At 68.5% G+C, this 18,474-nt stretch overlaps 6 protein-coding genes across 6 annotated transcripts; 2 read left to right on the top strand and 4 right to left on the bottom strand.

Moving 5' to 3' along the window:
• Window positions 1-766: 766 nt before the first annotated feature.
• RHOBADRAFT_31395 (uncharacterized protein) lies at window positions 767-2,739 on the bottom strand (the record flags this gene model as incomplete). Its single annotated transcript, XM_018412969.1, has 8 exons — window positions 767-848; window positions 984-1,193; window positions 1,301-1,542; window positions 1,609-1,698; window positions 1,777-2,114; window positions 2,188-2,385; window positions 2,472-2,536; window positions 2,633-2,739. The coding sequence occupies 8 exons, from the start codon at window positions 2,737-2,739 to the stop codon at window positions 767-769; spliced, it is 1,332 nt and encodes a 443-aa protein (XP_018273119.1).
• A 630-nt stretch (window positions 2,740-3,369) lies between these two features.
• Window positions 3,370-4,555, top strand: RHOBADRAFT_42280 (uncharacterized protein; the record flags this gene model as incomplete). The annotated part of the gene is made up of 4 exons (XM_018414037.1): window positions 3,370-4,078; window positions 4,150-4,233; window positions 4,304-4,372; window positions 4,464-4,555. The coding sequence occupies 4 exons, from the start codon at window positions 3,370-3,372 to the stop codon at window positions 4,553-4,555; spliced, it is 954 nt and encodes a 317-aa protein (XP_018273118.1).
• A 1,073-nt stretch (window positions 4,556-5,628) lies between these two features.
• On the bottom strand, window positions 5,629-8,458 carry RHOBADRAFT_52027 (uncharacterized protein; the record flags this gene model as incomplete). Its single annotated transcript, XM_018416132.1, has 9 exons — window positions 5,629-5,808; window positions 5,882-6,753; window positions 6,828-6,895; window positions 7,002-7,043; window positions 7,108-7,196; window positions 7,270-7,469; window positions 7,542-7,648; window positions 7,801-8,206; window positions 8,278-8,458. The coding sequence occupies 9 exons, from the start codon at window positions 8,456-8,458 to the stop codon at window positions 5,629-5,631; spliced, it is 2,145 nt and encodes a 714-aa protein (XP_018273117.1).
• Window positions 8,459-10,010: 1,552 nt separating this feature from the next.
• RHOBADRAFT_52026 (uncharacterized protein) lies at window positions 10,011-14,414 on the top strand. The gene is made up of 6 exons (XM_018416131.1): window positions 10,011-11,421; window positions 11,491-12,687; window positions 12,752-13,026; window positions 13,109-13,560; window positions 13,635-13,931; window positions 14,001-14,414. Exons 1-6 carry the CDS (start codon window positions 10,088-10,090, stop codon window positions 14,169-14,171), a joined length of 3,726 nt encoding a protein of 1,241 aa, XP_018273116.1. The 5' UTR covers window positions 10,011-10,087; the 3' UTR covers window positions 14,172-14,414.
• Window positions 14,415-14,624: 210 nt separating this feature from the next.
• RHOBADRAFT_52025 (uncharacterized protein) lies at window positions 14,625-16,861 on the bottom strand (the record flags this gene model as incomplete). The annotated part of the gene is made up of 8 exons (XM_018416130.1): window positions 14,625-14,767; window positions 14,849-15,026; window positions 15,093-15,409; window positions 15,599-16,058; window positions 16,119-16,128; window positions 16,192-16,338; window positions 16,407-16,438; window positions 16,508-16,861. The coding sequence occupies 8 exons, from the start codon at window positions 16,859-16,861 to the stop codon at window positions 14,727-14,729; spliced, it is 1,539 nt and encodes a 512-aa protein (XP_018273115.1). The 3' UTR covers window positions 14,625-14,726.
• Window positions 16,862-17,305: 444 nt separating this feature from the next.
• RHOBADRAFT_12459 (uncharacterized protein) lies at window positions 17,306-18,293 on the bottom strand (the record flags this gene model as incomplete). The annotated part of the gene is made up of 3 exons (XM_018412094.1): window positions 17,306-17,792; window positions 17,894-17,970; window positions 18,147-18,293. 3 exons carry the CDS (start codon window positions 18,291-18,293, stop codon window positions 17,306-17,308), a joined length of 711 nt encoding a protein of 236 aa, XP_018273114.1.
• Between the last annotated feature and the right edge of the window lie 181 nt (window positions 18,294-18,474).

The following is an 18,474-nucleotide window of genomic DNA, read 5'->3' as shown; positions in this document are numbered from 1 at the left end:
AGTGCTCAAATACAATTATGGCATAGCAAGGCACTCCCTTGCGAGCGAGAGAGTACGCGAGCCGAGCAGCGAGCTGCGAGTCGTCGACTGCCAAGCCGCTCGAACCTGTCCGGCGCTCTCCCGCTCTCGTTCTGCTCTCGCTTCTCAGCGCGCTCGTCTTCAGCGACGTCGAGAGCTCAGGACCGCTCTCGCACCGGCGCGCACGCGGCCCCTGCGGCAGCTCGCTCGCTGGATCTCGCCAAATCCGGCGAGATTTGGCCAACCGTCGCCAGTTCTCGTCAGATCTGGCCAAATCTCGCGAGCAGCGAACAGCGTCTGGCCAGATCTCGCGAGACGCGCCAAGGCTCGAGCGCAAGCCTCGAGCGAGCGCGCCTGCCCAACCTCTCCTCCTCGTGCGGCGGTCCGTGCACGGCGACGGTTCTCTCTCGTCCTGCGACGTCGCTCTTGCTTGACCATTTCCGGCCTCTGTCGCTCTCTCTCTGTCGCTCTCTCTGTCTCTCGGCTGCTGCTGCTGGGGCTTCCAAGCAAGGGGCGTGCAGGAGCAGGTCCGTGCGACGCTCGCACGAGTCGGTCGCGCGGCCTTTACAGCTCTCTCTCTCTCTGTCTCTCTCTCTCTCGTTCGTTTTCTCGCGCTTCGCCTTCTTCCTCTCGCTCGCTCGACAAGAGTGCTCCGTCCCCCCCTCTCTCTCTCGGTCGCACGTTGTCGAACTGCTGCTTGATGTGTAATTGCTCATGCTGCTGATGTTGATGGACGCGGCGCGCACGCTCAGGCGCTGCGGATGTACGGCTTGAGGGTGAGGAGGCGGTCGGTCGCGGCGCGGAGCGTGTCCGTGTCCTTGCAGAAGGCCCTGTCGGTGCGGGAGGGTTGGGTCAGGTTTCGATGTGTGGGGGACGACGGCGGCGGCGAGGAGAGGGCGAGGAAGGAGGGGCGAGGGAGGAGGGGCGAGGGAAGGGAGGAGAGGAGAAGGAATCGAGGGACGCACACTCGGATCCAGTCCTTGCCCAAATCCCAGTGCTCCTTGGAGTAAAAGTCGGTCGGCGGGATGAGGACGACCTTTGCCGTCTGGGCGACGAACCACGCGACGACCCAGTCGCGCGCGCGGCCCTTGAGCATGTCGGGCACGACAAAGTCGTCGGGGATCTCGAGGCGCGACGTGTTGACGAGGACAAAGTAGGCGCCCTCGGGGACGGTGCTGCGCGGGCGGTGCGAGGGTCAGGTCGAGGGACGAGAGGACGAGAGAGAGAGAGAGAGAGAGAGGGCGAAATACAGAGAGGGAGAGAGAGAGAGCGCGAGACGCACTAGGGCAACCCAAGCTTGTCGAGCCCCTCGAGGAGCACGTCCCTGCGCTCCTCGTACGCCCTCACCTGGTCCTCGAAGAAGCCGTTCTCGAGCGCCTGCTCGACGCCGCTCGCGACGGCCTCTTGCGCCGGGCCGTTGCAGCAGAAGACGATGCGGGTCTGGGCCGCCATGAGCGGGTGGATGAGGTTGGCGGGGCCGACGGCCCAGCCGATGCGCCAGCCCGTCGCCGAGAAGGACTTGCCCTGCGCGACAGGGGCGAGGGAGGGGTCAGGAACGACTCGGCAACGAGGGGAGAGAGGGGGACGCACCGCCGAGCCGACCGTTACCGTGCGCCGCCAAAAGTCGTCGAGGGCGGCGATGCGGATGTGCTCGCGCTTGTCGAACGTCAAGCAGTCGTACTGCGGGGTGGCTCGAGACGTGTCAGGGCGCGCGAGTCCGTTCTCGAGAGAGGGCGAGGGAGGGAGGGAGGGACGCACCACCTCGTCGGCGAGGATCATCAAGTCGTGCTCCTCTGCGACCTGGCCAATCGCGCGCAGCTCGTCCTCGGTAAAGACCTTGCCGATCGGGTTGTGGGGCGAGTTGGTCCAGATCATCTTTGTGCGCGGCGTGATGGCCTTGCGCAGCTCGGCGAGGTCGACGCGCCACTCACTCGCGGGCACGTTGCCGTCGGTCGCGGCCGGTGGAGCCCGGATCGGGACAAAGACGGGGACACCGCCGTTGAAGGTGACCTGGGGCACGTACTGGTCGAAATAGGGCTCAAATAGGATAACCTCGTCGCCCGGGCGGATAAACGCCGTCGCGAACGCGTACATGCCTGCGAGGGGGGCCGGGCTCGAGCGTCAGTCACCGGCGCACCCCAACCCAGGAGAGAGACGAGTCGGACGCACCCTCGTTTGCGCCGGCCGTGATCTGGATCTCGGTGTTGGGGTCGAGGTCGCGCTTGAAGCTGTGCGACAGGTACTTGGACAGGGCCTTGCGGAGGCGGACGTTGCCGCGCGGGAGCTGGTAGTGGTTGGCCTCGACGCGCTCGAGGGCCTCGGCGTGGGCCTGCTGGATGAATTTGGGCGGCGCCCAGTTCATGAAGCCTGTGCGCGACGGACGTGGCCTAGTCAGTGAGTGCCGGCTGCGCCTGACTCGGCCGACGCGACGTAGCACGAGTGAGGGGACGCACCTTGACCGAGGTTGAGCGAGTCCTTCGGGACGTGGCCGGCGAGCGGCGAGAAGACGGACCACACGCTGCGGGACGAGGTGGGGGGGACGTCAGTGCGACGAGCTCGCACAGGTAGCTCGACCCGCGGTAGCGCGAACGAAGAGGGGAACGCGGCGACGCACTCAGTCTTCGTGACCTCGCCCGCGATCTTGTCCGAGATGTCCCAGCCAAAAGGCTTGGCCTGCTGACTGTCGCTGTTGGTGCTGGGCTCGGTAGAGGAGGTGGCCATGGTGTGCGAGAGGCGGTGGTGGTGGAGGCGAGGCGGGGAGGAGCGCGAGGTCGAGAGGAGCGAGAAGGGTCGAGGTGCGCGCGCTAGCATGCACGGGTGCCGAGCTTGTCGAGTGTAACTAGCTCTGGCGCGTCTGTCGCTGTTGGCACAGGAGCAAGGCGAGAGCTGGCCGCAAGAGCACGCGATCGGCCCTCTCCCACCTCCAACACCCGCTCAACCGCTCAGACCTGATGGGCAGTCGGCTTTACATCTACGGCATACTCCTCGCGACCAGCTGCGAGTGGTCCCGCCCCGCTCCGAGGTGTCGCCATCGACCTCGCCCCCCTCCCCACCTTCTCATCTCTCCTCGCTCCTCCTCGCCGCGCGAGCGCACGGGTCGGTCCTCGGAGCAATCACGAGCGTTGTACGGCCTATTAGCCGCACCACAGCCCCCTCCGCTGGCCTCCGACGAGCGACGCTGCGCCCCTCGCTCCCTCGACTGCGCGCCGCTCTCGATCCGCTCTCGAGCGCCGAGCCCAGTGCCGCTCTGAGCCCAAGAGCGACTGCGCACGGCGCACACAAGAGCCTCGCTCGACGCTGGGCTGCCTCCCTCTTCCGCTTTCACACCTCGACCCGCCTCGCACTTCAACCATGCTCACCTCGACCCTCGCCCTCGCCCTCGCCTTCACCTCGACGACCTTCCACCTCGTCGGCGGCGCGCCCCTCCCTCAAGGCGCCTTCCCCTCGCCCCAGCCCGCCGACGGCGACGGCGCCCTCGCCACCACCTCGCCCACCGACTCGACCGCCGCCGCCGCCCCCGTCGACCCGGCCGCCCTCTCGCCCGAGACGACCTCGTCGAGCGACACGACGTCCAACACGTCGTCGCCTGCCGACGTCTCGAGCCTCCTCGGGCAGCTCGGCGACCTGCAGGGCCAGGGCGGCACGTCCGACGACGAGTCGGCCGACCCGGACTCGGCGCCGTCGAGCGCGTTCACGGCGTTCGGCGACGGCGGCGAGGGTGCGGGTGCGGGCCCCGGCATGAGCGGGCTCGACCTGTCGTCGCTCCTCGGCGGGCTCGGGTCGTCGGCGTCGGCGGGCGACTTGGGCGGGTCGGGCGGCCCGGGCGTCGGCTCTTCCTCGTCCTCGCCGGGCGGGCTCGACTCGCTCAGCGCCGACGGCAGCCTCCTCGGCTCGTCCCTCGGCGGCATGGGCTCTCTCGGAGGCGGAGCCGGGCTCGACTCGGTCGGCGGCGTCGACTCGGCGCAGACGGCGGGCGACTCGAACACGCCAACGGCCGCGCTCGCCCAGGACCAGGTGCTCGCACTCGAGCCGACGACGACAACGACTGCCTCGCTCATCGGTGCGTCCCGTTCCTCTTTCTCTCTTCCTCGTCACTCGGCGCGGCACTGACCCTCCCCACCCCTCGCGCAGCCTCGTCGTCGCTCGTCGACCCCGCCGTCCTCGCCGCCGAGCCCACCTCGACCTCGATGAGCGACCCGACGTCGACCGACCTCGGTGCGTCTCCCTCTCTCTCACCTCGTTTCTCACGCCGCGAGGCACTGACCTCGCCTCCTCGCGCGCGCAGTCACCTCGACGCTCGGCCCTGCCGTTCTCGCCGCCGCCACGGCTACCGCCATGCCTTCGATCGACACCTGTGCGTCCTCTCTCCCCTTCTCTCTCCTTTCCTCGGGACGCCCCACTGACCCTGCATCCTCCCTCCCCTCGCACGCCCCGACCCGTCGCAGCGGCCACGTTCGACCTCAACGAGTTCCTCGCCGGCGCGAGCTTCCCGCCCGAGGCGACGACGGCCATCCCGGGCGTTGCGACCGTCGCTTGAGGGGCGAGAAGACGAGGTGCGACTTGGACGGTGCGCCGCCTGTTCTTACTCTCTCTCCCTCGATCCCTCGCCGTCAGGCAAGCACTGACTCCCTCTCCCCCTCCTTGCGCTACAGCACCCGTCGCGCGCTCTCAACTGCACTCGCACGAGCCAGCTCGAGCCCGCCCCGTCTCGCACGAACACGAGCGCGTCCCCCTTTCCCGTCCCCTTCCCGCTTGGCAGACCCTCCTCCTCCTGTTTCCTCGTCGTCGCCCGGCCGTAGCATGCCCCTCTCTCTTCTCTTGCATCGCTGGTCTCTGTTTTGAGCACGCGCCCCCGACGAGAGAGAGAGAGATAGAGGCGCGAGAGCTAGAGAAAAAGAGAGCTGCAGCGGGAGCCCGATCTTCTCGAGCGAGCGGCGCACGGACCTGCTCGAGGGAGCCGCCGCAGCTTCGACAGGCGAGAGCTACAGAAGCGGCAGCAGAGAGACCCCGAGAGTGGCACGAGGGAGAGCAGCGTCGCAGGACGAGAGATAACCGTCGGCGTGCACGGACCGCCGCGCGAGGAGGAGAGGGCGAGCGGGCGCACTCGCGCACTCGCTCGAGGCTTGCGCTCGAGCTTCGGCGCATCTCGCGAGATCTGGCGAGACTCTGTTCGCTCTTCGAGAGATTTGGCCAGATCTCACGAGAACTGGCGAGACTTGGCCAAATCTCGCCGGATTTGGCGAGATCCAGCGGGCGAGCTTGCGCAGGGGCCGCGTGCGCGCCGGTGCGAGAGCGGTCCTGAGATCTCGACGTCGCTGAAGACGACCGCGCTGAGAAGCGAGAGCAGAACGAGAGCGAGAGAGCGCCGGACAGGTCCGAGCGGCGTGGCGGTCGACGACTCGCAGCTGGTTGCTCGGCTCTCGTGATCTCTCGCTCGCGCTCGCAAGGACAGGGAAGGCACAGACTTTGCAAGCGCAGAGAGGAGTACTACGGCGGGACGAGGTAGGCGAGGAACATGCGAGGACTGACGACGAGGGAGGGACAAGCAGGAGGGGGAGGGACAAAGCGAGGCGGCGAGGGAGAGTGCGACACGAAGGAGAGGGAGGGGAGCTATATGCTCACGCAGCTCTTGAAGCTGCCGAACCCGTGGATGATGACTCGCGTGGCGCCCGTGTCGACGACCACCGTGGCGCTGGGCAAGTAGGCGGGCGTGAGGAGGCGGATCTCGGGCACGACGCCGACGGCCGGCGTCGAGTAGGCGTGCGAGTGGGTCGTGAATGCGTGCGTGATCTGGATGGGCGCCGAATGAAGCGGTCAGGACGGGCGCGACGAACTCGCGAGGGGAAGGGAAAGCTGGGCGCACGAGGTCGAACCAGGACTTCGTGACGGCTTGGTTGACGATGACCTGGACGCCGTTGCTGACGATCGACTCGGGCTGCTGGTCCTTGCACCCGTGGCACTCGAACACGGGGCCGAGCGCCGAGAGCTTGTCGCCGCTCGACTGGTGGTTGGGCACGCCGGCGCGCTTGAGGACGTTGAGGACCTGCTTGACGAGGGTCGCAGGCGCAGACCAGGCAGTGTCGGCGAGAGCGGATCTCCAATGGTCGCGCAGGAAGGCGTGGATCTCGGGGAAGCGCCGGGGTGCGCCGAAGCTGTAGTGCGAGAACCAAGCGAAGAGCTGGCCAAAGACGCTGTCGAACTCGGCGTCCGTGACGGTGTCGGCCGTATCGCCGAGGTCGACAATGGCGCGTACGAGAGGTCCGTACGTGTGGGCGTACTCGAGCGGCTGGTCGATCGAGCTGAGGAGGGCGCCCGTCGAATGGACGGGCTCGGCCGGCGCCGCGAGCTTCTTGACGAGGACGGCGTCAACGGGCGCGCCGGCGTCGACGAACACCTCGACGAGCTTGCGCGCGTAGCCGATCTTGATGACGCGACGGGCGACGTCGACTTCGTCGACGATGGCGGGCAGCGCCGTGTCCCACGCCTCGTCTGACGTGTCGGCATCCTCGAAGAACCAGAACGGCTCGACGCTCGGCAGGATGTTGAAGACGTCCCACGACGGGAAGGTCATGTGCGCCTCGCCGACCTGGAGCGCGAGGAGGGCCTCGTAGCGCGGCTTGAGGGCGAGGAGGGCGAGGAGGCGTTTGCCATGCTGCTGGGAGCGCTCGCGGCTGATGCGGTCGACCTTTTTCGCCTCGACGTACTCGATGATCTTGGGCGAGATGCGCATCCAGACTGTTTTCAAGAGGGGAGAAAGTGAGCTTGCGCACGGGCCGGGAAGTGACGGAGTCGGCGAGAAGAGAACTCACTCTTGTCGGTGAGCTGCGTCGGCTGGTCGACCAGTTTCGAGACGCTTGACGAGAGCAAGTCGGCGTAGCTGTGACGCGACAAGTTGTCAGTCTAGGCGCAGGAAGAGAGAGTGAAGCAGGAGGGAGAAGGAAGGGAGAGAAGGAAGATGAGGGAGAAGAGGAGAGGCGACGCACTCGACCTCCTTGTAGCCCAGGCTCACGAGGCTCGCCGTGATGCTGCACAAAAGGTCGCTCAGTCTCGGTTGTACACGAATGTGAGTGCAGGAAGAAGGGGACGCACGCGTCACGACGAGCCTTGCGAGCGGCGGCGCTGATCTCCTTGCGCGACGCGGACGACGAGTTCTCCCACTTGACGAGCGCCTCGGCGTCCTAGCGGCACGAGAGAGAAGTCAGTCTGAGAGCTCCTTGAACTCGCCGAGAGAAAGAGGGGCGGCCGACGCACCTTCTGGGCGGCGGCGACGTTCTCGCGGCGACGCTGGACAAACGCGTCGAGCGCGTTGACGGCGACCTCGTCGGCCTTGACCTCGTTGCCGTCCTCGACCTTGCCCTGCTCCTTGCGCGTCTTGTCGTCCTCGAGCGTCCGTGCGTCGAGCTCGTGCAGCTTGTCGCTCGTGGCCTGGACGTCCGGCTTGCAGAAGAACTCTGTGGCGGCGGTCGCGAGGGTCAACATCACGTGCGTGTGAGAGGCAGGAGAGAGAGGAGCGGAGGGCTCACTGATGTTGGAGCTGTAGCGCGACACGCTGGTGAACAGGGAGCATTCGAGCGTCTTGACGTGCAGGTTCTTGATCTTCGTCTCGCCGAGCTCCGACTGGCTGCAGAGGCTGCAAGAGGGCGGAACAAGGTCAATGGGCGCCGACAAGGCGCAGAGAAGAAGAGCAAGGCCGCACTTGGCATGCTTGCAAGTCTGAAGGCGAGAGGGAGGGTGAGTGACTGGCCGAGGCGCATCGAGCCCGAGAGGAAAGAGGGGACGCACCTTGCACCAGCGGACAGCGCGTAGTCGACGATCGACGCCCTGCCACGGCCGCACAGGTGGCAGTTGCGCTCGAACACGAGGCTCGCGAGCTGCATCTCGCTCAGGTCGGTCGCCTCGAGCGCCGGCAGGTCGACGTTGGCGCGCGCCGAGGCCCAGATCGGGGCGGCCGAGCGGCGCGCAAACACGCTGTGCATCATCTTGTTGGCGCGCGACATGTACAGGAGCGACAGCGGGTCGAGGTGGCGCGAGATCTCGACCAGGATGTCGAGCGGCATGGCGAGGAACGTCGACAGCTTGCCCGCCCGACCCTTGCCCTTGCCCTTGGTCGTGGCCTTGGTCGAGGTCGAGCTGGAGTCGGTCGACGTGCGGGCCTTCTTGCGGGCGGGCTCGTCGTCCGGGTCGTCGCCTGTGGAGGACAGACGAGGGCAACGAGGTCAGTACGAGGTCGCGCGACCGAGTTGAACAGCGCGGACGCACCTTGGCTCCACGTCTTGTCCTCCTTGTCCTTCTGCACGCTGCCCTGGCGCGACGACGACGTGCCGCTCGCCGACTCGCCCACGTCCATCAACTTGGCGACCTCGGCCTCGGCGATGCTGCTGGGCGGCGTGTCGGCGTGTTGGGCCGCCTGGTGGGGATCCAAGCGAGGCTCGGGAGGCATCGTGTAGCCCGCCTTGGCGTGGCGAGTGTGGTGAAGGCGCGTGAGCGGAGGAGCTCGCTCGAAGCGAGGGCGTGGCGCTCTCTCGCTCGCGTCTGAGCTGCGTCTGGAGCTCGCAGTCTGCGCTCAGTACTCTCCAGAGTGCTCCGAACGACCTGGCTGCACCGCTGCAACGAGTGAGCGAGCGGCTCGCCTCCTCCTCGTGTTCATCAATGCGACCACTTTCGGTGGCTCGTGCACTCGCTGTCGGCCCCGAGCGAGTGCGGCAGACTCTCGCTGGACTGAAAAATACTGCTGCATCGACGTGACGGCTCTGCGCTTGCACACTCTCATGCGAGGCGCGAGCGGACGAGCCTTTCCGCGTAGGCGGCGGCGGCAGCTCCGTCGCACGCCGCTCTTTCGCTCTCGCTTCTCGCGGGCACGTCCGCCGGCCAGGAATGTACTGGCGAGAGACCATCCCGCCGCACGAGCCGTGCGCATGCGAGGTCGAGAGCAGAGCGAGAGCGACGCAGCTCCTTGAAGGAAGCGACTTGCGGGCGCTTGTGCGAGCGACGACGATGCGACCATCGAGGACCGAGAGGGAGAGCAAGAACGTGTGCGACTGGCTGCCGCAGGGCGAGAAGCGCGGCTGAGAGCGCGAGGTTCGTGCGCGAGCCGCCGGGCAAGAGACGGCCGGCCGGCTGGCTCTCGCAAGGGGAGCGCAGCGTGGCCCTCTCGTGTTCGAGCCTCTGCACTCGAGGAAGATGCCAACGAGTCGAGCGCAAGCAGAGAGCAAGGCAAGCGCTGAGCACGCTGCGAGCAATTGGGAATGGCTCGCGCGCGCACGCTCCTCCTTCCTCGGTCTGCTCGGTGCCCGCCTCGAACACGCCTCAAACACGCCTCGAACGCCTCGGCGCCTCGGGACTCAGGTGACGAGCGCGGCGGAGTTGCGCAGGGCCGAGAGGAAGCCTGCGACGGAGACCTGCCGAGACGGGCCGGCCGAATTTGAGCCTGACGCTCGCTCGTGAGGAGTGCGAGGGCTCGAGAGCCGTTTTAGCGGGCGACGAAGGCGTTCGAGAGGAGGGAGCCGAGGAAGAAGCTTGGGAGCGAGGAGCAGCGAGGGGCGAAAGGAGCGCAGGACGAGGACGAGGGGAGCGAGCGCGAGGTTTGAGGAGGAGAGGAGCTGAGGCGAACAAGCGCGCGCTCGGCGAAACGCTGGCGGTCGACCGCCCCGGATCCGCGTTCGAACGGCGGAACCCACCGCCCGCCTCGCTCCCTCACGCAACCAGCCAGCGGGCCCACCTCGCTGTGCACGGTATCAGCAGCCACCTAGCCGCCAGCGACGCCCGCTCGCAGCCAGCTGCGCCCGCCGTCGACACCTCGAACCGGTTCCGTCGCCCCCGCGCACCGTCGACGAACGCACCCACCTCGCGACTCGCATCGGCACTCGAAGCCCAGATCAGCACCGCCAGAGCACCCCTGTCACCAGCAGCACCTCGCCCATCCCCTTGCCCTGACCGCCCAGCTCCCTCGTCACCGACCTCCCTCGTCCCTCGCCCCCTCCGCCCGCGAAACAGCTCGCCCTCGCCCCGCCTCGCGACAAAGCCGTGATCGAGCGCGGCCAGCCTCACCTCGACCGAGGCGTGCACGCCCATGTTCTCGAACAGCGGCGCGGGCGACGGTGGGCCTCCCGTCGGCGGGCCTCACGCTCGAGCGCACCCTGTCGGCCCTCTTCCCACGCACCCGCACCGCGCGACGTACGGCCAGCAGCCGCAGCAGCAGTACCCGCAGTACGCCCCAGGCCCGCCGCAGGGCTACGCGGTGCAGCAGGCGGCGCCGCACCAGCAGCAGGTGCGCGCCATGCCGGGGCAGCACCCGTCGGGCCCGCCGGGTTCGTACGCGCACGGTCCCGGCGCCTCGCCGACCGTGTACGGCGACGAGAACTACGGCGCTGGGTACGACGTCGAGGCGCGGCACGGGCCGGTGAGCCAGTACGCCGCGCCGTCGCCGCACATGGTTGCGCGCGGTCGGGCGCCGCAGCCCACGCCGCGACAGCAGCCGCCGCCGCTGCAGCAGCAGCAGCAGCAGCAGCACTTCCTCGCGCCCGGGCAGGCGTCGTACGGCGCGCACGCCCCGCCGCCCGACCGCTCGCCCGCACCGCCTGCCGCGTCCCTCCCTCTCTACGTTCAGCAGAGCCCGACCACCTACGCCCCTGCTCCTCCTCGACCGCTCTCATCGTCCCACTACCCTCATCCGCACGCGGGACCGAGCCCGCACCTACGGCCGCAGCAGGCCCCGGCGCCGTCGCACGCCGCACTCGGCCACGGTCCTTCTCCCCATCCTCCTCCTCAGCACCCTCGTTCCGCCCAGGCCGCCCCGCGCGTCTACCAGCAGCACCAGGCGTCGTCCCCCCACCCCTCAACCCAGCTGCCGTCGCCCATGTCCGCCTACCCTCCCCAGCAGCATCCGCAGCAGCAGGCCCGACGGCCGTCCTTCGTCCACACCGCCTCCCAGCCCAGCCCGTCGCTCCGCGCCGCCGTGCCTCCGCCCAACACGCACGCCGCCGCACAAGCGCACGCGCAGGCCCAGGCGCAAGCCGACGCGCGCGCCCAAGCGCAGGCCCAAGCGCACGTCAACGCGCACGCCGAGCGCGCCCGGGTCGCGCGCGCCGCGCGGCTCGCCGACGCCGACGCGCAGGCGCAGGCGCAGGCGCAGGCGCAGGCGCAGGCGCAGGCGCAGGTGCGACGTGCGCGTGAGGCGGCCGAGGCGGACGAGGCGGACGTCGTGCCGGCGTCGAGGCCGCTGAGGACGACCGGGAACGGGTACGTCGTTGCGCCGGTGCAGGCGGTGGGCGGTGGGGGAGCGCAGGCGTACGCGCAGGTGCAGGCGGTGCCGCAGGGGCAAGGGCAGGCGCAGGCGCAGGTGCCGAGGGTTGAGGTCGATGCGCTGTTGCTCGAGGACGACACGGAGCAGCGCACGCAGTTCCAGTGCGTCTCCCTTCCTCGAGTCTCTCTCCCTTCCTCCACCGCAAACGACTGACTCGCTCTCCTCAACAGCGCCTACCTCCTCGACTACCTGCAGAAGGCGGGCTTCATCTCGACCGCCGCAGCCCTCCTCGCCGACGTGCCCAGCATCCCGACTCAGCCCCTCTCGACCGGCCGCTCATTCGCCGTGCCCTCGACCACCCCGTCCTCGTCTCAGCCTCGCTCTGCCGCGTCCACCTCGTTCCCCCGCGACGCGCACGACCCCAACACGCCGTTCTCGACGTCGCCCTCGGCGCTCTCGCCCGCGCCGTCCGGCTCGGGTCCGCCGCCGCCGCCGCCGCGAGGACGAGGCGACCGCAACCCGTCGCCGCAGCGTCGCCGCGACGGGTCGCCAGGGTCGCCGGCGTCGTCCCAGGGCGGCGACGATGGGTACGGCGGCAAGAACAACGCCGACACGGTCGAGAGCACGGCGAGCGCGGCGAGCACGACGAGCCACTTTGGCTTCGACGCCCTCGACCCGGGCCACGGCGGCGGCGGCGGCGGCGGGAGCAGTGGCGGCGCGTCCGCGAGCCCCGCCAAAGACGGCGCGCGTAGCCCGTCCAAGCGGCTCGTCGCGCCGCCCTCGCGCAATGTCTCGGCGTCGTCATCAACCGGCGCCGCGGACTCGCAGCAGCCGCACTCGCAGCCTGACCGCGTGCGCCGCATCCCGGCTGCCCAGGTCCAGATCGACGCGCCGACGGGCTTCCTCTTCGAGTGGTGGTCCGTCTTCTGGGACGTGTTTCGGGCACAGGCCGCCGCGCGACGGCCCGGCGCCGTCGACAATGGCGCCAACGCGCGCAGCTTTTGCCAGGCGAGCTCGGCCGCCGTCGACGCCGCCATGCTGCGCCGCTCGAGCGCCCTGCGACCGGGTCCGACACTCGGCGCGCCCGGTGCCGCCGCCGTCGCCACCTCGTCGCCGGCGTTCGGCCTAGGGCGCATGCCGCCCAACATGCAGGCGCAGCACCAGGGCCCGCCGCCGCCTCTGCCGCTTGTCGCGCCCGTCGGTGCGGGGCCGGCGGCAGGCCTCGGAGGGCGTCAGCCCATCCCGTTGCGCACTGCGCCGCTCGGTGGGCGGCAGACGGTCGTGCAGCAGCCGCAGGCGTCGATGTCTCAGCCGCAGGCGGCGCAGCAGCCGTCGCCCGCCCAGCAGCAGCAGCAGCACGGCGCCGGCGCCGGCGCGGCATCGGCGCGCCCGTCGAGTCGAGCTTCAGGGCGACGAGGTGCTGTTCTGTGCGTCCCTGCGTCTCTCTCCTTGCATCTGCGCAGTGCCCTGACCATTCATGCCTGCCCGCAGACCCGACGCACTCGCCGACGAGGCGCTACCGCCGCCCGGACCTCCTGACGACGTCCGCCGCCCGTCGTCGTCGTCGGGCCCTCAAGCCGCTCAGCTCGCCAAACAGCGCCGCGACGAGCAGCAGGCCGAGATCGACATGCGCATGGCGCAGGCGAGGGTGCACGCGCAGCAGATCACGAGTCGGCAGCGCACGCAGAGCGGCGCGAGCCCGAGCGTGGCGGGAGGGACGCCCGAGTCGTTGGCGGCGGCGGCGGCGAGCCCTGGCCTTGCTCAACGTGCGTCCTTGGCCGCTGCCTCTCTCCGTCAACGGCGCCCCATCTCGAGCCCGACTGACACACGCTCCTCCACCTCCCGCAGCTACACCTCCTTCGTCCGCCTTCTCGCCCGGCGCCCTCAACTACAACCCGAACCAGCTCCAGCAGACTATCGAGGCGCGCAAGACGTACCGCGCCCAGCTCCTCCTCAGCCAGCAGACGCAGCTCGAGCAGGCCAAGCGCAGCGCGACCGCCCTCCCGCGCAGCACGTCGGCGTCCGCCGTCGCCGCCGCCGCCGCCGCCGCCGCGTCGGTCCCGACCCCGAGCGCGACGCCCCAGGCGCACGAGGGCGAGGGCTCGATGCCGCCGCCGACCCGCACCCTGTCGCTCAACAGCACGCCGGTCGTCAAGGAGCTCGCGCTCGGCCCGTCGCCGAGCGGAGCAGGCGCAGCGGGCGCGCCGCCTGACGCAGATGCGCCACCTGTGAGCGCCACGGCCAAGCGGCGACGCGAGTCGCTCGAGGTGTCGGTCAGCGAGGCGAGGGAGACCAAGAAGGTGGGCTCCGCTGCGCCCTCTTCCACTTCCGTCGTCACCGATGACTGAATCTCTTCCTTTCTTCCCCTCAACAGCGTTCGACAAAAGTCGACGGCGGCGGCGATGCTCGCGCCGCGACCCGCAGCGACGCGCTCGAACCCGAGAGCGCCGTCGAGGCGAGGGCCGACCTTGTCTTGGTCCACGACTTTGCCATGCTCCCCTCGTCGTCCAAGGAGGCGGCGCCAGTCGTTTCGGCAGACGAGCTCGTCATCGTCGACTCGAGCGCGGCGCTTGATGTCGGCAGCGCCGCCGGGTTCGACGCCAAGGAGCTCTTGTTCGACCCATCGACCCGGCCTGTCGACGATTTGGCGGGCCAATTCTCGCTCGAGCAGGTGCGTCCACGTTCTTTCTCTCTCTCTCTCGGGGTAGCCCGACAGTCCTGACTAGCCCTCAACGTGCAGCTCGACGCCCTCTTGTCCTCGACCGTCCACTCGGCCGGTCCTCCCTTCCCGACCGACGACGTTCCTGTCCTCGACGTCGCCCCGTTCGACTACGAGGAGTTCATGATCTCGTTTGGCAACGAGGGGCCGGCGTCGTACGACCCGACGCAGGGCTTTGACCTTGCCGTCTGAGCCGACCTCGCCGCCCTCCCGCCGCATTCGTGCTCTCTCTCTCCCTCCCCGCCGTCCTTCCTGTCTCATTTCGTCTCGAGCATCTTCCTCTCTCCCTCTCTCTTTCGCAACTAGCATCCTCTTTCCTGCCCTCCTATCTGCCGCCCTCTCGTTCCGCAACGATCCTTCTCACTCGCGCTGCCACCTTCGTCAGTACCCCCCGCCTTTGCCTTAGTAACGTGTCACATGCTCGTTCTCGATCTCGCGACGAGGACGGCGAGTTGAGGGGCGCACCGAGACAGCAAGAGCGAGAGCGGGCACGAGGCAGAGAGCGAACGCGAGAGCTCGAGAACTGCTCCCGGTCGCGAGCACCTCTCGCTCGAGTCCCTCTCGACCCGGCTTGGCTGCTGCAGATCTCTCGTCCGATCTCTCTTACGAGCAAAGAGCTGCAAACGCTCACGAGAGATCGGAGAGAAGGCGCGCGCCGAGGTCGCTCGCGCAAGTCGGGACGGGCTCGAGCGCGGACAATGCATCTTTACACTCTGTTCTATCTGGTCGCTCTGCAAGAATCCACATCTAGTATCGTGCGAGGAGGCTTGGTCGTCGCAAGAAGCGTGCTGCGTAGCGAGAGAGGGCAAGGTCAGGGCGCCTGCCGCCAAGAGCAGGGCGAGGAGAGAGAGAACTGCCCCGAGACGCACCTGGGAGGATGAGGAGGGCGCCACCGAGCATCATGGCGCCTGCATATGAGGCAACGTGCGAGTACTCGCCCGATGAAGAGAGCACGACGCCCGACACGCTCGCGCCGGCGAGCTGGCCCGGCGACTGGGAAGCGACGACCCATCCGGTGATGGTCGCGAGGCCGCGCAGGCCGAACAGCTGCGGCGAGAGGCGAAAATCAGATGTTGCGAGTTTGACGGGCTCGTGAGAAGGAAGAGGACGCACGTTTGCTGCGACGGCGGGCATAAGGAGGAAGAACCAGGAGCCGAACAGGCCGTACAAGACGGAGAACGCCATGATGCCTTCGAAAGATGTGACGTGCGACCACATGCCGGCCTGGAGGATGCCGCCGGCAGCGAACGAGAAGAACATGGCGTTGCACGGGCCGATGGCGTCGGCAAACGAGCCTGCGCCGATGCGGCCGAGGCCGATACCGACGTTGAGGACGATGATGGGGCCCGCTGTGCGCAGCGAGTTGCCGGCGTGGACCGGATCGGACTTGGCGGTATAGTCCGTCAGGAAGTAAGAGGGCGTGAGGAAGCCTGCGGGTTTGAGAAGGTCAGGACGACGTGCTCGGTCGACAGAACGAGGAGCGGGAGGGAAAGGCGGGGGAGGAAAGGCGAGGGAGGAAAGGCGAGGGAGGAAAGGCGGGGGAGGAAAGGCGATGGAGGAATGGCGAGGGAGGAAAGGGAAGGAGGAAAGGCGAGGGAGGAAAGGGAAGGAGGACGTACCCCAGACGCCGACCGTGACGCTCAATACGAGGCTGTAGAAGGCCGGATCGCGGAAGATGCCGGGCGGCATGCCCGTCTTGGTATCCCACCGTGCAGGCGTCGCTCGCGCCGGCGGTTTGCGGACCTCGAGCAGCATCCAGGCGACGACGTAGACGACGGCGCTGATACCGGCGTAGACGAGAACCGTGTTGCGGTAACCGAGGCTCGGGAGGAGCCCGCGCACGATGAGCGAGGCGATTGCGCCGCCCCAACCTGCGCCCGACACCGTGATGCCCGTGACGAGACCTCGACGCCGAGAGAACCATTGTGACGGGATCGTCATGAAAAGTGGGAGGGAGATCCCGTGCGCGATGCCGAGAAGCAGACCTTGAAGGACGAATAGGGCCGGGAGCGAGTCGACGGCGACGGCCGAGCAGACGAGAAGGACGACCGATAATGTCGAGCCGATGGCGATCATGCGCTGCGCGTCGAGGCGTCAGGGAACGCTTCGAGAGACGAGGACGAGGAAGCGAGAACGGACCTTGAATCCGCTGCGTGCGCGAGAAAGGGTCAGTGCGAGGCCCAAAGGTTCGACACAGGGAGAGGGGACGCACTAGAGCTCGCCCAATCGACCAGTGATGAAAGGCGACGCGTTCAAGCCAAAGTTTTGAAGCCCGACGATCAATTGAAGGACCGAGAGGTCGGCGTCGGGATGATGCCGCTGCAGCTCCTGGACGAGGGCGCCCCACGCCATGCCGTACCTGCACGGTCACGCACAGGTCAGTGTGTGCGCTCGACTGTGCGCGCTCAGACAGGGAGCGCGACGCACCCTTGGATGTTGCACGAGTGGAGGAAGCAACCCTGCGGTGGAGGAGGACGAGGTCAGCGCCTGGACCTTCTGATACGAATGAACGACAGGGATGGACGCACAAAGATGACGCTCCACGCCTTCCACCCGCCGTCAGGAAAGGTCCACTCCTCGGCGGCGACCTCGCCCTCCTCGCCAAACGCGACGTCCGCCTTGCGGCCGCCCGCAGCTCCCGGCGGCAGCTTCTCGCCCGCCACGTCGACCGTCTGCGCCGTGAGCCCTGCTTCGAGACCGCCCGTCTGCGCCCATCCCTCGTGGCCGTCCCGCTCGCGGAGGTCGGCCTCTCCTCGTCGGCGGGCGATGAGCGATTCTGTCGGGGCGAGGTCGTTCGAGGTGATGTGGCGCGCGAGGCCGCCGCCCTGGTAGCCTGTCGACGACGGAGCTGCAGCGCCGACGACCGTCGTCGAGGAGCTCATGGGTGGTGTGGCGGACGAGAGGGCCGCTGCCCTGTCGACTCCGCGCTTCTGCCGGCCGCGGGTCGGGCCGTCGGCCGCGCTCTCATCGCTCTCGCTCTCGCTTCAGAGGCTGGACGTGCAGCTGGCGAGGATAAGATGACAAGAGCGCTACTCAGACATGGTGCTACTGAGTAGATGAGGAAGGGATAAAGGGATGCGGGCGACTCAAACAGTGCGTGGTCCTCTCTCGAGCGAGCGTCCTCCGACTTTCCGGCACGGACGGCGGCCGTTTAGGCGAGGACAGCGGGCTCAATCGGGGCGACAACGTTGAGCGGGCACTCGCGCGCGATCTGCGGCGGCAGGAACAAGGGTCAGTGCCGGCAACGCGACGAGGCGAGGAGACGAGGACGGGGGACGCACGTGGCCAACCTCCTGGCACTGCGAGAGCGACGGCGGGCGAGGCGGTCAGTACTCGAGGAACTGCGAAAAGGGAGACGGAAAGGGTCGGGCGCACCTTGTAGCACGTCTTGGGCGGGCGCGGCACGCCAAAGGCGACGGCGCCAAAGTTGGCCGCAGTCGGGCAGTTGCGGGCCTGGTGGCCGTGACCGCCGCAGCCGTAGCAGCGACCTGTGGGGGCGAACGTGTCAGTCGGTGCGCGCGCAAAGTCGAGCGAGAGCGACGGGTGTTGAGAGGGAACGCACCGGGACGACCGCCCATGAAGCCACCGCGACCGCCCATGAAGCCGCCGCGGGGCGCAAAGCCGCCGACGCGGGCCGCCATCGGGACCGCACGAGGGATGGCGGCGACAGGGGGGACGACCGCCGCGACCGGGACGGGCGCGATCGAGCCGTCGACGGCGCCGACGCCGTCAACCGCCGGGGCGACGGCGACAGCGGTCGACGGGTTCGGGCACGACCGAGCAAGGTGGCCAAACTGCTGGCAGTTGTAGCACCTCGGGCCGGCCGAGTTGAAGGCGCTGTGGCAGGAAGCGAGGCGAGTCAGACGAGGGCTGCGCCGGCGAAGGGGGGGGGGCGAGGGACGAGAGGGACGCACCCGACGCGGATGCTCGGGCACTCGGCGACGACGTGACCCATGCCGCCGCACGAGTAGCACTGCTTGTTCTCGGTCACCTTGGGGCTTGGGCTGCGCGCGAGCGAGATGCTGGGTCAGCTCGGCTGTCTTCGAGAGAGAGAGAGAGGGGGGAAGAGCGAGAAGGGTAGACGCACCAGGCGTTCGACTCGTGGCCGGGCTCCTGCAAACCGCACAGCCCTCGTCAGCCTCCGTTCTGCTCACCCTCGCCGCACACGACAGGACCGCGCGCGCGCGCGCGCTTTGGAACCGGGCGACTCACGCCGCAGTTGAAGCACAGGCGCTCGGTCGACGTGCAGGCTGCCGCCAGGTGGCCGGGACGGCCGCACACGAAGCACCCACGACGGTTGAGGGGGAAGGCCATGTTCTGCGCGGTCGGTGGACGACGAGGGACGCGGCCGAGGTGGATCGGGCGAGCCGGGCGGAGATGGCGACGAGCGAGGGCGCAACGAGAGGGCGAGGCGGTTGCGGCAGGGTGGGAGGATGCAGTTGGAGTGTAGGACGAGGGCGAGGGGGCGGCAGGGACGGTACAGAGTCAGCGGTGT

This window comes from Rhodotorula graminis (assembly GCF_001329695.1).
Source record: "Rhodotorula graminis WP1 unplaced genomic scaffold RHOBAscaffold_3, whole genome shotgun sequence".
NCBI classification, from domain to species: Eukaryota; Fungi; Basidiomycota; class Microbotryomycetes; order Sporidiobolales; family Sporidiobolaceae; genus Rhodotorula; species Rhodotorula graminis.
This window is presented reverse-complemented; position numbering and strand designations above follow the sequence as displayed.

Bases quoted from the DNA above. Each gene is read 5' to 3' on its own strand.
- RHOBADRAFT_52026 (XM_018416131.1), top strand. From the start codon at position 10,088: ATGTTCTCGAACAGCGGCGCGGGCGACGGTGGGCCTCCCGTCGGCGGG. The intron at 13,027-13,108 runs GTGCGTCCTTGG...CACCTCCCGCAG, and splicing joins GAGCCCTGGCCTTGCTCAAC to CTACACCTCCTTCGTCCGCC. The intron at 13,932-14,000 runs GTGCGTCCACGT...CTCAACGTGCAG, and splicing joins GCCAATTCTCGCTCGAGCAG to CTCGACGCCCTCTTGTCCTC.